The sequence below is a fragment of the Rattus norvegicus genome, chromosome 16, assembly GCF_021556685.1.
Source record: "Rattus norvegicus strain SHRSP/BbbUtx chromosome 16, alternate assembly SHRSP_T2T, whole genome shotgun sequence".
NCBI lineage: Eukaryota > Metazoa > Chordata > Mammalia > Rodentia > Muridae > Rattus > Rattus norvegicus.
The window spans coordinates 24,139,168-24,154,371 of record NC_141549.1 but is presented as its reverse complement, the minus strand read 5'-3'; the positions used below and the strand labels follow the sequence as shown (position 1 = coordinate 24,154,371).

At 38.0% G+C, this 15,204-nt stretch overlaps 1 protein-coding gene across 7 annotated transcripts in view; it reads left to right on the top strand.

The window, feature by feature from the left end:
* The window catches only part of LOC134482477 (ankyrin repeat domain-containing protein 7-like), a 145,962-nt gene extending 131,006 nt beyond the window's left edge, over nt 1–14,956 (top strand). The window contains exons 6-11 of one of the 7 annotated variants that reach the window (XR_015639743.1): nt 37–95; nt 6,747–6,783; nt 8,941–9,002; nt 11,790–11,823; nt 12,281–12,323; nt 14,063–14,740. Coding sequence is in view for 5 of the 7 variants with exons in the window: in XM_087589386.1 (XP_087445512.1) it covers nt 6,747–6,783; nt 8,941–9,002; nt 11,790–11,823; nt 12,281–12,323; nt 14,063–14,209 (323 nt within the window). In the remaining 2 variants the exon portion in view is untranslated. Of the gene's footprint in view, nt 1–36; nt 96–6,746; nt 6,784–8,940; nt 9,003–11,789; nt 11,824–12,280; nt 12,324–14,062 lie in introns of all 7 variants that reach the window. The other 6 variants (XR_015639744.1, XM_087589386.1, XM_087589384.1 and 3 more) reach the window with 6 other exon arrangements.
* The last annotated feature ends 248 nt before the right edge of the window (nt 14,957–15,204 follow it).

Below are 15,204 nucleotides of genomic sequence, written 5' to 3'. Positions count from 1 at the left end.
CTGGTGACATATGCTGTTTTCTGTTTCTTTCTGCAGGCACTCAGAGCTATGGGTTTTCCTCTTAGCACAGCTTTCATTGTGTCCCATAAGTTTGGGTAAGTTGTACCTTCGATTTCATTAAATCTAAGAAGTCTTTAATTTCTTTCTTTATTTCTTCCTTGACCAGGTTATCATTGAGTAGAGCATTGTTCAACTTCCACGTATAAGTAGGCATTCTTCCATTATTGTTATTGAAGACCAGATTTAGGCCGTGGTGGTCTGATAGCACCCATGGGATTATTTCTATCTTTCTGTACCTGTTGAGGCCTGTTTTTTGACCAATTATATGGTCAATTTTGGAGAAAGTACCATGAGGACCTGAGAAGAAGGTATATCCTTTTGCTTTAGGATAGAATGTTCTATAAATATCTGTTAAGTCTATTTGGTTCATGATTTCCCTTAGTCTGTCTACGTCTCTGTTTAATTAGTGTTTCCATGATCTGTCCATTGATGAGAGTGGGGTGTTGAAATATCCTACTATTATTGTGTGAGGTGCAATGTGTGTTTTGAGCTTTAGTAAGGTTTCTTTTATGTATGTAGATGCCCTTGTATTTGGGGCATAGATATTTAGGATTGAGAGTTCATCTTGGTGGATTTTTCCTTTGACGAATATGAAGTGTCCTCCCTTATCTTTTTTGATGACGTTTAGTTGAAAATTGATTTTATTTGATATTAGAATGGCTACTCCAGCTTGCTTCTTCAGACCATTTGCTTGGAAAGTTGATTTCCAGCCTTTCACTCTGAGGTAGAGTCTGTCTTTGTCTCTGAGGTGTGTTTCCTGTAGGGAATGCAGGGTCCTCATTGCATATCCAGTGTGTTAATCTATGTCTTTTTATTGGGGAGTTGAGGCCATTGATGTTGAGAGATATTCAGGAATAGTGATTATTGCTTCCTGTTATGTTCATATTTGGATGTGAGGTTATGTTTGTGTGCTTTTCTTCTTTTTGTTTTGTTGCCAAGTCGATTTGTTTCTTGCTTTTTCTAGGGTGTAGCTTGCCTCCTTATGTTGGGCTTTACCATTTATTATCCTTTGTATTGCTGGATTTGTAGAAAGATATTGTGTAAATTTGGCTTTGTTCTGGAATATCTTGGTTTCTCCATCTATGTTAATTGAGAGTTTTGCAGGATAAAGTAACCTGGGCTGGCATTTGTGTTCTCTTAAGGTCTGTAGGCCATCTGTCCAGGATCTTTTGGCTTTCACAGTTTCTGGTGTGATTCTGATAGGTCTGCCTTTATGTTACTTGATCTTTTTCCCTTACTGCTTTTAATATTCTTTATTTTGTGCGTTTTGTGTTTTGACTATTATGTGACGGGAGCTGTTTCTTTTCTGGTCCAATCTATTTGGAGTTCTGTAGGCTTCGTTTATGCTTATGGGTATCTCTTCCTTTAGGTTAGGGACGTTTTCTTCTATGATTTTGTTGAAGATATTTACTGGTCCTTTGAGCTAGGAGTCTTCACTCTCTTCTATACCTATATCCTTAGGTTTGATCTTCTCATTGAGTCCTGGATTTCCTGTATGTTTTGGACCAGTAGCTTTTTCTGCTTTACATTATCTTTCACAATTGAGTCGATAGTTTTCTATAGAATCTTCTGCTCCTGAGATTCTCTCTTCTATCTCTTGTATTCTGTTGGTGAAGCTCGTATCTACAGCTCCTTGTCTCTTCTTTTGGTTTTCTATATTCAGGGTTGTTTCCATGTGTTCTTTCTTGATTGCTTCTATTTCCATTTTTAATTCCTTCAAGTGTTTGTGTTTTCCTGGAATCCTTTCAGGGATTTTTGTGATTCCTCTCTGTAGGCTTCTACTTGTTTATTTATGTTTTCCTGCATTTCTCTAAGGGAGTTCTTCATGTCTTTCTTGAAGTCCTCCAGTATCGATCAAATATGATTTTGAAAATAGATCTTGCTTTTCTGGTGTGTTTGGATATTCCGTGTTTGCTTTGGTTGGAGAATTGGGATCCGATGATGTCATGTAGTCTTGGTTTCTGTTGCTAGGGTTCCTGTGCTTGCCTCTCGCCATCAGATTATCTCTAGTGTTTCTTTGTTCTGCTATTTCTGACAGTGGCTAGACTGTCCTATAAGCCTGTGTGTCAGGAGTGCTGTAGACCTGTTTTCCTGTTTTCTTTCAGCCAGTTATGGGAACAGAGTGTTCTGCTTTGGGGCGTGTAGTTTTTCCTATCTACAGGTCTTCAGCTGTTCCTGTGGGCCTGTGCCCTGAATTCACCAGGCAGGTCACTTGGAGCAGAAAAGTTGGTCTTATCTGTGGTCCCGAGGCTCAAGATTGCTCGTGGGGTGTTGCTCATGATCTCTCCTCAGGGGCAGCAACCAGGAGGACCTGCGCCGCCCTTTCTGGGAGCCCCCCGTGCACCAGAGTCCCAGATGGCGTTTGGTGTTTTCCTCTGGAGTCAGAGATGTGGGCAGAGTGTAGTCTTTTCTGGTCTTCCAGGCATGTCTGCCTCTCTGACGGTTAAGCTCTCCCTCTCCCAGGATTTGGGTGCAGAGAACCGTTTTATCTGGCTGGTCTCTTCAGGTTCCTGCGGTGTCTCAGATGCAGCGGACCTGCTGCTCCTGTGCCCTTATCTACGGGAACCCAGAGACCGTTCCTCTTGGGCCAGGTATATGGGCAGGGGTGGACAGTGTTGGTGGTCTCTTCTGCTCTGCAGTCTCAGGAGTGCCCACCTGTCCGGGCGGTGAGCTCTCTCTCCCACGGGGTTTGGGAGCAGTGAGCTGGAGGCAGGGAGCACGAGATTCGGACTCCCGCTAAAAACCGGAAGTGTCCGGTCCTTCCACAGGGTTTGGGAGCCATACATCACTTTCTTTATTCATTGTTCAGTAGAGGGACATCCAGGTTGTTTCCAGATTCTGGTTAGTATGAACAAAGCTACTATGAACATAGTTTGACAAGTGGTTCTTTGGTACAGTATGACATCTTTATGACTACACACCCAGGAGCGTTATAGCTGGCCCTTGAGGTAGAACAGTTTTTTTCTCTCAGTTTTGTGAGAAACCACCCAATTGATTTCCAAAGTTGTTGTTCAAAGTTTCACGTCCATCAGTGATGGATTAGTGTTCCCTTTGCTCCACAACCTGCCAGCATTCACTCTCACTTGAGTTTTCATCTTTGCTTTTGTGATGGGTTTCAAATGACATGTCAGAGTGGTTTTGAGTAAGCAGCTCTTGGTTTTGTTCATTCTTTGTATTGTTTCCCATGTTTCTATGTTTAATTTTCATACCATCTTCTCTTGAGCGTGTATGCTTCTGTTTTTATTTTTAATATTGCATATGTGCTGATTAGCTGCTATTATGAAATCTCTCCATTTCTTTTGAAGGGACATAGTGTTATGAACTTTCCTTTTGCACTGCTTTTATTGTGTTCCCTAAGTTTGTATGATTTGTGCCTTCACTTTCATAGAATTCTAGAAAGACTTTGATTTCTTCTTTCAACAGTGGTCACTTAGCATAGAGTTGTTCAGTTTCCATGAGATTGTAGGCTTTCCATTGTTTTTGTTGTTGACATAGTCCAACTTTAGTCCATGGTGACCTTATCAGACACAAAAGCATTTTGGTGTTCTTTTGTTGTTGTTGTTGTTGTTTTTGTATTTTCTTGTATCTGTTGTAGATCTGTATCTGTACATGTTCAATTTTGGAGAAGGTTCCATGAGGTGCTGAGAAGATACATATTTTTTTTTATTTGAGTGACAGCTTCTATAGATATCTGTTGTTGTAAAAATATTAAAATAAAAAAGTAAAAGTTGTCTTTTACCCCGCTAGGTCCGCACCTCGGTGCCCCAAGATATCTGCTAGATATCTTGGCGGAAACACAGCCCAGCCGCACATTTTCCTACACTCAAACCCTCACATAAAAGAACACACAACACAATAATCTTTGATCCAATTGGTAAGGTATAGTTGCCACTTAAACATACAAGGCCTGGTACCATCCATCCCTTAGGAAGATTGATAACAACCTGTAAATACACAGAGCAGAATCTTAACATCACCTGCCATGGCTCCTCCCCCCTCTCTCTCCTCTTCTCTGTGTTAATCCCCTTCTCTTCCTTCAAGCTTCTCTCCTGCCCATCCTTGCTTCTCCTCCAATGTCAGGTCTCCTACTATCCTGTACCTGCCCCTCACCTGTATTTTACAAATTCAATGGGGAGGTGGTTCTGGTGAAGTCATCTGAGTTCTGAGTCTGTGACTAGGCAGCTGTCCTTGGGGCAGTGGAATTAGCATCAAAATACAGAAACTTCAGGGCAAACCACCACAGATATCTGTTAGGTCCATTTGATTCATGCCATCTAATAGTTGCATTACATTTCAGTTTAGTTTCTCTTTTGGTGACATGCCTTTTGGTCATTAACGTGATAATATGTAGGTGATGTCCCCTACTATTAATGTGTGGAATTGGAGGTGTGGTTTAAGCTTTAACAAAATTAGTAAATGCTTCTTTTGTAAAGGAGGATGCACTTGTATCGCAAGCATTGATGTTTAGAATTGAAGCATCATCTTGTTGGATTTTCCTTTGATTTATATGCAGTGTCCTTTCCCATCTCTTTTAATTATTTCTCATTGAAAGTCTATTTTACCAGATATTAGATTGGCTGCTGCAGCTTGACTCTTGGGTCCATTTGCTTTACAGACCTTTTGTCCAGTCCTTTATTCTGTGGCAGTGTTTATCTTTGTGGCTGAGTTGCATTTCTATATGCAACAGAAGTATAGATTCGGTTTATGCATCTACTCTCTTAGACTATGTCTTTTTATTTGGTAAGTGAATCTGTTCCTGTTCAGAGATATTAATAATTAATGATTGCTTTTACTTGGTATTTTAATTTTGGTTTGCATGTGTTTCTCTTGGTTGGTTTTACTATGCGATTATTAGTTTCTCGTGTTTCATTGAGTTCAGTTACTCTCCTTGTCTTGGAGTTTTGCTTGTAGCATCCTGATTAGTGATGGGTTAGTAGAAAGATATAGTTTGCGTTTGGTTTTGTCACAGAATAGCTTTTTACTCCATCTTGAGTAAAATTGATTGAAAATTTTGCTAAGTATTGTAGTCTGGGCTGACAGCTATAGTCTCTTAGGGTCTGTAAGACATCTCTCTGGCTCTTCTGGCTTTTAATTCTCTGTTGAGAAGTTTGGTATAATTCTGATTGTTCTGTCTTTATATGTAATATGTTACTTGCCTCTTTCTCCTTGTGGCTTTTTAATTTTCTCTCTTTGCTTTGGGGATTTAATGTTTTGGTTATTATGTAGCTGGAGGATTTATTTTCTGACACAGTAAACTCTTATTTGTACTGTAAGCTTCTTGTGTGTATGTAGGCATCTTTTTCTTGAGGTTTGCGATGTTTTCTTCTATGATGTTGTTGAAGATATTTTCTGGGCCTTTAATCTGGGAATCTTCTTCTCCTGTTCCTATTTTTCTTAAGTTTGGCCCTGATTCCACATCCAGCCTATCAGGCTGTGCCTTTTTAATGGGGAAGATGAGTTCACTGATATTGAGAGATATTAACAACAAATGAATGTTAATTCCTGCCATTCTCATTTTGTGGATGAGTGATTATTATTTATTTTTGTTAACACCAATCAATTTGGTGTTCTGTAAGGTTCCTCTATAGGCATTCTTCCTTTATGTTGTATAAATATCCTTCTATGATTTTGTTGAACATATGTTCTCATCTTTGGAGCTGGTACTCTCTTCACTTTTGAACAATTCCTATTATCCTTAGTACAAAATTTCACAGTGTCTCAGACTACCTGATATACTCAAAGACTAATTTCTTTGAGTATATCATGTATGCCTGAGATCATCTCTTCCAATTCTTTTATTGTGTTGGCTGTGCTTCTGTTCTTGTTCTCTTTTGGAGTATTTCTATCTCCAAGGTTCCATCATTTTCGGTTTACTTTATTGCTTCTTTAATCATTTGCAGGTGTTGACATATTTTATTCATTTTGCTCACCTGTTTGATTGTATTTTCCTGTATATTTTAAGGGATTTGATAATTTCTCCTTTAAATTCCTCTATCATATTCATAAGATTGGATTCAATGTCATTTTATTGTGTTTTGATTTTGTTAGCATATCCAGGTCTTGATGTAGTAGGATAGCTGGGCTCTAGGTGTGTTATATTGTTTTGTTCTTGTTGAGTGTATTCTCATGCTGGCCTTTAGCCAACTCTTTATCCATGGGTGTTTACTGGTGCAAGAGTCATGAAGTGGGCTCTGGGTTTTTCTCTTTTTAGGGGTTAGGTTAAGATATGGTCTCACTAAATTGTAGCTCTCTTTGTCTAAGGAATCACAGTGATCCATATGCTTTTGCTTCCTCAGTGTTGGGATTCATGTTGTGCGACACCAGACCCAATCTGTTATTCTTTCAAGAATCATTAGCCCAGAGTAAAAGGAATCACAGTTGATTGTTTTTATACTGGTAGGGATGGGGTTTTCTGTCATTCTGAGAGAGTTCAGTTAGGATCATCACAATTGTTCACGGGTATTTATTTCTAGACATTGATGTTTGATAAATTACTGCCATCTTTGATTTGCAATATACAGGGAATGGATTGGTTCTAAGTGACGTAATTGGCTACAAATGAATATTTACTCTAGAGTACTCAATAGATTGTTCTCATAGACATTGATACTAAAAATGAGTTTCATAATTTTATTTGTAATATTCTTCTATACTTGTAATAATACACATTTTGTTTTTATTTTCAGAAGTCTTGTTTTTTAAAGATGAAAGGCCTTTGTCCTGGTAAGGCTTAACAGTACATTAGTACTAGAGGAGTGCAAAGATAAAAAGCAAATTCTTTTTGGGTATACTTTGAGACTTGTGTCTTACAGGTCCCACAGTATTCTGAATATAATTTTAGCCTAAAATTTGTTCAGTGTACTTTATATGAATGTGAAAAGTATGCTCACAAGTATGCCATTTCCAAGAAAAAAATATGCAGTTTTTAAAAAGAGCCTGCTAGGATTAACTCTGCAAGTTAATGTCCACTTAAGATTCTTTAGCTTTTCAAAGCCTTACTAAATTGTATTTGTGGACTAAGACCCACACTCATAGTTATCATTTCAGGCATTCATCTCTCTGACACGGTACATAATGTGGGATGATTCTCAGTTGTCAGTCATTACTACAAGATGGCAACCATTTCTTTCCTCCTTTGACACCAGCTATGAAGGCAAAGGAACTTTTTGTCAGGTGTAGCATATATCATATATCTTAGAAGAAACCCATGAGTTGCAGTCCATCCAATGAAAGGCTGAGATTCCATGAAGGTGGATATTAACATTTCTCACTTTACATTTATAGGTTGTTATGGCTATTCTTAAGGGATGGCTATGTACTGGTTTGTGTGTGTCTAGATGAACTAACTATATCTTACCTAAGTGGGTGGTTTATGTCCTTATCAATTGGTTGTAAGTTGATTGTGCAAATGTATTTTTCATTAAGTAATTAACATATGACTCTGGGTTACAGTTGCTGTGTTACAGTTTGTTGAGTCATGACTTCACTGGATTGTTGGGAGTGTGAGAAGAGTCTGTGACAGGAAGCGGTGCTAGGCTATGGAATGCTTGGGGCTAGCTTGGCATGTGGCCACACTAGCATGGCCCACAGAACAACCCGCTATGGAGACAGTGTGTGAAAATGGATGACAGAGAAACATCTAGAGCATGTGATTGCACCTGGCATGGGAACTCATGGGAACCAGTCATTCACCTTTTAATTATTCCACAAGACCCATGTCTTCCTGAAAGCTCCACCCATCAAATAACCATTCATATGATCAGTTTTCCACAGTAATGGATCCTTTGAATCTCAATAGATTAGCTGAATGTATAGAACTAAGTGACCATGTGACTATTATTTATCTCTCTATAAAGGAGGTTTTTGCCTTCCATATCAGTTGGACATGAACATACAGGTGAAGGCCCATCCATTCCTGTCCAGGATGCTAGGTTAGACACTGGTTTGGTAGAAAATTAAAAGGTGTATTTCAAGCTCATTCTGTGCTCATTAGGATTAATTACCTCCACAAGAGAGGACAATTATGTTGTTCTCTTTATTTGGGCTCTGCATCAGGAAATCATTTTATAAATACTATCACATGACTTATTCCCTCCATGTTTAAGATTCCCTAAATCATACAAGCTAATGTCAAAATCAAGATTCAAACTTTTCCATACTAAAACTGTTCAAAGACTCCTTGCAAAATACGCATGTTAACTTATACTTGGAAGTGCAAACAGTTTCACAGTCTCAATGCAATTAGTCTTATTGTTCTTTGTTTCTGTTATTACCTTATTATGTTCATAAAAATGGATAAATGGCACAGAAACAGGCAGATTTTGACTTCGGGATTCATTCATGCGTGTGTTAAGAAGGAGCAGCTTGAACATTACAAATGCAGTGGTGGGTTTTGAAGAGCTCTAGCAGCAACAGAAATCTATTTGATGTTCGACAAGCAAACCACTTGGGTGGTACCATCATAGATAGTGAAATATTCACAAAGTATCATGGGAATAGGTGCCTTACTGCATCAGGGGCAAAGACTGTTATGATTAATGTAGTCAGGGGATTAATTCCATTGCATCTATAGATTAAAAATATCACTCGGTATAGCTATGAGAGCAAAAGCTAGAGAGGTGGTTGTGTGTATATATGTATCTGTATAATGGTTTCATTGGGCTGATTTTTGGGCCTAATTTCCTTCCCTTTCTTCTACATGGGGAAAAGTTGGAAGTAAAGTATTCCCAGACATACTCAACTGGTTAAAGAACAAATGAATAGCTTTTTAAAACAATTTATAATGTAATATAAGTTAGAAAATCAAGCAAGAAGTAATCCAATGCATTGGATTAATGTTTAGTATGAATATTAACATAACATTCTTAAAATACACCACAGTGGAATAAGACCACCAGGACAGCTAAAATCCATTTTGAAAAACTCTAACCGGCATAATTCAGGTAAGATTAAGTGTAAGTCCTCTACTGATTCTACCCTAACTATAGAAAGAACTTTGTTTGTGCTAGGAAAGTAAGGAAATCAAATATGAATATATTTATATCCATTCTTCACTTCCTGGCAACCATTTTTAGAATTCAGATTTACTTAAGATATTGTTTCTAAGAAATTTCTTTTTTTCTTTTAAAGTTGTTTTATGTATTTGCATTCTTTTTATTGAATTACATTTTATTTCTTTACACAACTTTTCCATAGGCATTCTAGACATCAATCCAGTGGTTGGCTGTCTCTGCATCTGTCTTAGTCAGCTTCTGGTAGAGCCTCTTAGCAGACAGCCATGCTAGGCTCCTGTTTGCCAGCACAACATGGCATTAGTAATAGTGTCAGGGTTTGGTGCCTATGCATGGGATAGATCCCAAGTTGGGCCGGTCACTGGACAGCCTTTCCTTTCCTCTCTGCTCCATTTTTTACCCTGTATTTCTTTTTTTTTCTTTTTTTCCTTTTTTCTTTTATGGGATTTTTAAAAATTTATACAACCACCAAACTAGATAAGATGGATGAAGCAAAGAAGTGCAGGCCGACAGGAACCGGATGTAGATCTCTCCTGAGAGGCAAAGCCAGACTACAGCAAATACATAGGCAAATGCCATCATTAAACCACTGAACTGAGGATGGGATCCCCGTTGAAGGAATCAGAGAAAGGACTGAAGGAGCTTGAAGGGGCTTGAGACCCCATATGAACAACAATGCCAACCAACCAGAGCTTCTAAGAAATTTCAAATTCAAATTATATCATCTGCAATGCTACTATATTCAAATCGAACTACTGATGCATGTAGTGACCTTTGATTAAAAAAAAAAAAAACTATTCCATGATTTGTGTCCTCTCTAGACACATAGCAGCAATTTGACTTTGATATAAAATACATTTTTATTTCAGGTTTTAGCATATATACTATATATATGATTATTGCTACATGTCATAGGAGTCAGTGTGTGAAAATATGATCATATTAAAAAGCAAACCAAAAAACAGTATTCAATTAATTTCATTATGTTTTGGAGACTAAATATCATTAGCATAATCTGGAATTTTTCCCTCCATAATATTTCAATCATACTTATTTTATAATTCACAGATTATCTTATAGTTATTTTTAGTTGTCTTCCATTTAATGTGAATATCTTGATATTATAAATATCTGGCTCACTCAGGAACCTTTGGAGAAGTGAATGGTGTGTGAGATTTGTAGGTAGTGCTGGGGAATAAAAACTGATATTCTTAGCATTCAATGAAAGCAGCCTCCATATGGGCTACTGTGACAGCACCTTTTCCCTGTAGTTCTATTAATTAGCAAAAGATATAGTGATACTTGTTTTATATGCTGCAAGACATAATTTCCAGTAAAAAAAAAAAACATTGGCACAGTAGATGGAAGGTTGAAAAACCACATCATTCTCCAGTACACAGCACTGAATGATCCATTGAGTGAGTCTGAATAAGATTAGATTCCAACAGTGGGAGAAGCACCACAGAATTTATCCTCTCAGCAACCTACACCACAGCATCTCTCATACCTACTTTGGAGAGAGCCAGCCAGAGAATAGTGTAGAGGAACCTAAATGACCCTCTTCACATAACCCTGAGGGAAACAGAATTATCATAATGTGGGTGTCTTTTTTTAAAATGTATTTCAGCACTGGAGTTTTGTTTGTGTTGTCGAGGACTGAAAGAGGCCCCACACATGCTGAGCATACGGTCCACCATAGAGACATTTTCTCAGCCCATTTGTTGATAGGACAAAAACTTGCTCTGGTCATGGGCAATGCCAAGGGGAGTGCAGTGGAGTTTTACATACTGTAAAGAAATGAACTAGGGTTGTTCATTCTCTGAAGCATGTTTCGAGGGCAGGCTTTATCCAGAGAGTGAAACTTGAGACACACTATGGTTTATATGTGGAAATATATTTTTAAAATGTTTTATGTGAGATTGCTGCTCTATCTGCAAGTTTCTTTCATGCTTCTCTCTGGAGTAATAATTCATGTTGCATAACTACTAAGGAAGTCTTTCCAGTTGCTCTTGCCATGGCCAGCAATGGAAGTTGATGTTGAACTTCTTTTTGCTGGAAATGAGCTAGGGGTCAATGCTAGATCTGAGGGCCCTTAACATCTTCTTCAGAAGATCTCGACTACAGTAACACACTGATCTCTCAAGAGCTTTGTCACACTTGCAGCTGGAAATACTTTGTAAAGGTCTTTGGGTCTCCTATATTTGACTGTCCTGCAATGACAGTCACCAGAGACTGTGCTTCCCGGTGGGAGCAATGAATGTTCCCCTACAGTGAAGGAAGTTCAAGTCGACCTTTGTAGCAGCCCCTTTCACTACTGTACGAGATGAGCATGCTCACCTAGAGTGCTGCAAACATCCCTAGTCCAGAGGCAAAAAGCAGCAGTGGCAACATGACGCTGTCCTTTTAACCCTTCACTATGGGACAACAGTTCAGGCTAAGATGATAATTTCTGTGTCTGATAGTGATCAGGATCATAGGTAATTTGCACAACAATTTTTATAAGTAGTAACTTTTGATGAAATTTTCTCTTTGTCTTTAAAATATACTAGGAAATGGGAAGAAAGGTTTTTGCATATATTTATTATTTACCAATAATTATTCACTTTAAAGGCTTTTCATAAATGGTGCCAAAGGATATAGGGTCACAAATATTAGCCTTTGCACTTATTGTCATGTTTCCTATAGTTGTTTTGTGACAAATTTTGCTTCCCTCTTTAGAAGCTGGTAAGAGACTTACAGGAACATCACCATGGTAAGAATGTGTGCATTTTACAATAAATTAATCTGTAAAAAGTATAATGTTCAGAACCTGACATTCTCTTTGCCTCTGTGTACTCCGATTTCAGCTTCTTTATTTCTTCTATAATCACAAGCTGAACAATTATCTCCCACACAGCATGAGTTATGGACAAACATCCTTAGGAAGGGAGATGATTCAGTGGATAAAGTGCTTGCCATGAGTCTGTGAGAATGGAAGTTTGGATTCTCAGAATCCACATGAGGTCTTGAGGATCTCATGTGCATCTGAATCCTGGGGCACTTATGGTGAGGCAGGAGGTGGTGAGAGAGAATCCCCTGAAGTTTACTGGCTAGTTTGCCTGGGTTTCTTATTCATGAAGAAGGGATTGAGCCACAAAACCAAGGTTGGAAGAATGTTGCATGCTGTTATTCTAAAGGCTCCCTGACAAGCCCTCCTTTCTTGTTCCTAGGTGTGTGAATGTGGATAATGTCAGCTCTACCTCCTCTGTGAAGGTAAAATTCTTCTTTGTGAGTTTAATTTTCTTATGAATTTTGTTACAATTCAGCAATAGTGTAACTATCCCAGTTTTATATGGAAAGATTGCTCAAGGGAGTCCACATTGTAGATGTGGAGATTTCTACAAACTGCAAGTGAGCAGTAAGTCCTTGTGGGTAGTGGTGGCCAATAAGAGAATGGACTCAAAAGACATAGTGAGTGGAAGACTGAGCACAGTCCTCGTACAATAGAAGATGTCTGACGTTTGACAAGTATTGTTTGCAGAAATGAGTACATGTTCGACTGATTTTAAAATGTGACTGTTACTAGACCATAATATTTCTTTTTTAAAAAATTTTTATTAGATATTATTTCTTTACTTACTTTTCCAATGTTTTTCCCCTTCCTGGTTTCCGGTCCATGAGCCCCCATCCCTTCCCCCTCACCCTCTCCCATATTGGTTTTCCTGGGCTGGAGAGATGGCTCAGTGGTTAAAAGCACTGACTGAAAGAACCAAAAAAAAAAAAAAAACAAAAAAAAAACAAAAAAACAAAAAAAAAAGAGCACTGACTGCTCTTCCAGAGGTCTTGATGAATCCAATTCCCAGCAACCACATGTTGACTGACGACCATCTATAATGAGATCTGATGATCTCTCCTGGTGTGTCTGAAGATAGCTACTGTATACTTATATATAATAAGTACTTCTTAGTAAGTCCAGACATTTCTATAATCCATGAATCTCCTAAGTGACTTTACCCTCAGGAAAATGCATGCAATTTTTATCTACCTTTGGACACTGCTATTTTAGGATTCTGTATGAGAGCATCTCCTTGGTTTCTCTATTTCATGTGTATTTACACTAAGGAGAAATTGTGGCTATGTAGCAGTTTGTAATATGTTCATCAAATTTGTCTTATGAGAATAGAGCATTTTCTATTTGATTCTATGAGGGTATGTTGAAAGCTCTTCATCTAGAAAAACAACAAGTGTTTTTCCCAATTATCCAGCATTTTTAGATGCAGGGAGTCAATTACTGTATATTTCCATTTAAGTTCTTCTTTATGGATTTTAAAATAATATAAACTTATATTCTTTGTGCCACATTCAAACAGTTAAAATATTGTAGTGCTTTACTTAGATATTTCCATATTCAGTCTGAGGCTGCTTTATCACTGTGAGCTGCTCAAGGTTAAGAAACCTGTTTCTATATAACCTATAGCCCTATAGTGAGGGGCTGTGTGAATGAAGAGTGGCAATTTAATGATTTTTGAATGTGACTCAGTGGACCAATGTGTTTCTATAAAGCAGTTTCACCGGTTCTATGGTATGGACAGTGCTAGCAATTAAATTGCCATTTATTTGTAAATGAAAAATGTGCATTTTGTGATTCCCCACAATGGAAGAGTAAGACTGTTAGAAGGGGCCTCATTAATATTAATAATCATCTTAAACTAGAAGCAGAATAATTGACTGATAATGAATTAAGCTTAGTCTCAACAAGAACAAGGTCAAGTTTGTCAGTTAATGATTTTCTCTTAATCTAGGCTAGCATAAATATTTTAACTTCTTGATGGTATCCTATTAAGTTGTAAATAGGCATATAAGAAGATATTTTATATTTAATAATTTTGATTTTCATGTGTCAATATCCTGTAATTCCTAAAGAACATTGTTGATTTGAAAGCATGCATCCTAAAAGAATAGAGTTAATTTCGAGACCAAATAAAAAGTAAACTCTCTTCTCTGCATTGCAGGGAGAATCGGGAAGAAAATTCCATATAATACCTAAGAAGATCCAGAACATTTTTAGAAAATCTGGAGTTTATGTGTGTTCTCGAGGAGAGCCAGTACCTGATGTATGGAAAGCAAAAAAATCCATAATGGTAATTCCCCTCATTTGAGAAGTAACCTATTTCCTTTTGTGAAGGGGAGTGATGGGTGTTTGTGCCTATTCCTTTCTAGTGCAAGTAGTGAACGAGTAGAGAAAGATCAGCCTTGAGCATTCCCTTCACACTCTCCATATCCTCACTCCTTGCCAGTCACTGCATTAGGCAGTGCTTCTCAACCTTCCTAATGCTGTGACCTTTAATACAGTTCCTCATGCTGTGGTGATTCCCAACCATACAACTGTTTTGTTGCTACTGCATCAGTGTCAGATTGATAATATCATCAACTGTAATGTCGTATTGGTATTTTCAGAAGGTCTTTGCCAACCTGTGTGAGACTGTTCTATGCCCTCCTCCAATAGGGTATGACAGACAGGTTGAGAATCACTGTCATAAAATGTAATAATAGTAAATTAGACTATGGAAACAGAAGAAAAAACAGAAAATGAACATGTTTTTAACTCACTGAGGAGAACTCATAAAAATACAGAAACCAAATAGTACATGCTCCTGGATATAGGTACAGTAAACTTGAAAGCAACCACCATAGTTGTGCTTCATTTACTTTGGATTGACTGACTTTATGTGTGTGAATGTTTTGCGTGTATTCTGTCTGTATACCATGTGCGTGTGCTTCCCACAAAAATCAGAAGAGGTCATTTCATCCTTTGTTCTTGTTGTTCCAGAACTTTGTCAGCCAATATTATGTGTTTTACAAAGCAAAGCCAGGTGTCCTGGAGGAGCAATGAATGTTTTAAACTCCTCAGCCCCTTTTCCAGCACACAGATTTAATATGTTTGATAGGCAAAAAGATTAAAATTATCATCAGGGGAAATAAGAAGTCAGTCTTCTGATATTTCTTAACTTCCTAGACAGGACCTCAGCATTCTGGTTTTACCCATTGAAGTCCAAAGTACTTATAGGCAGGGTGCCCACAACAGGTGGCTGGGTATGTTGGTGTACACAGTTAATTCACGAACTCATAAAGCAGGCAGGGTGGTCTCTGTCAG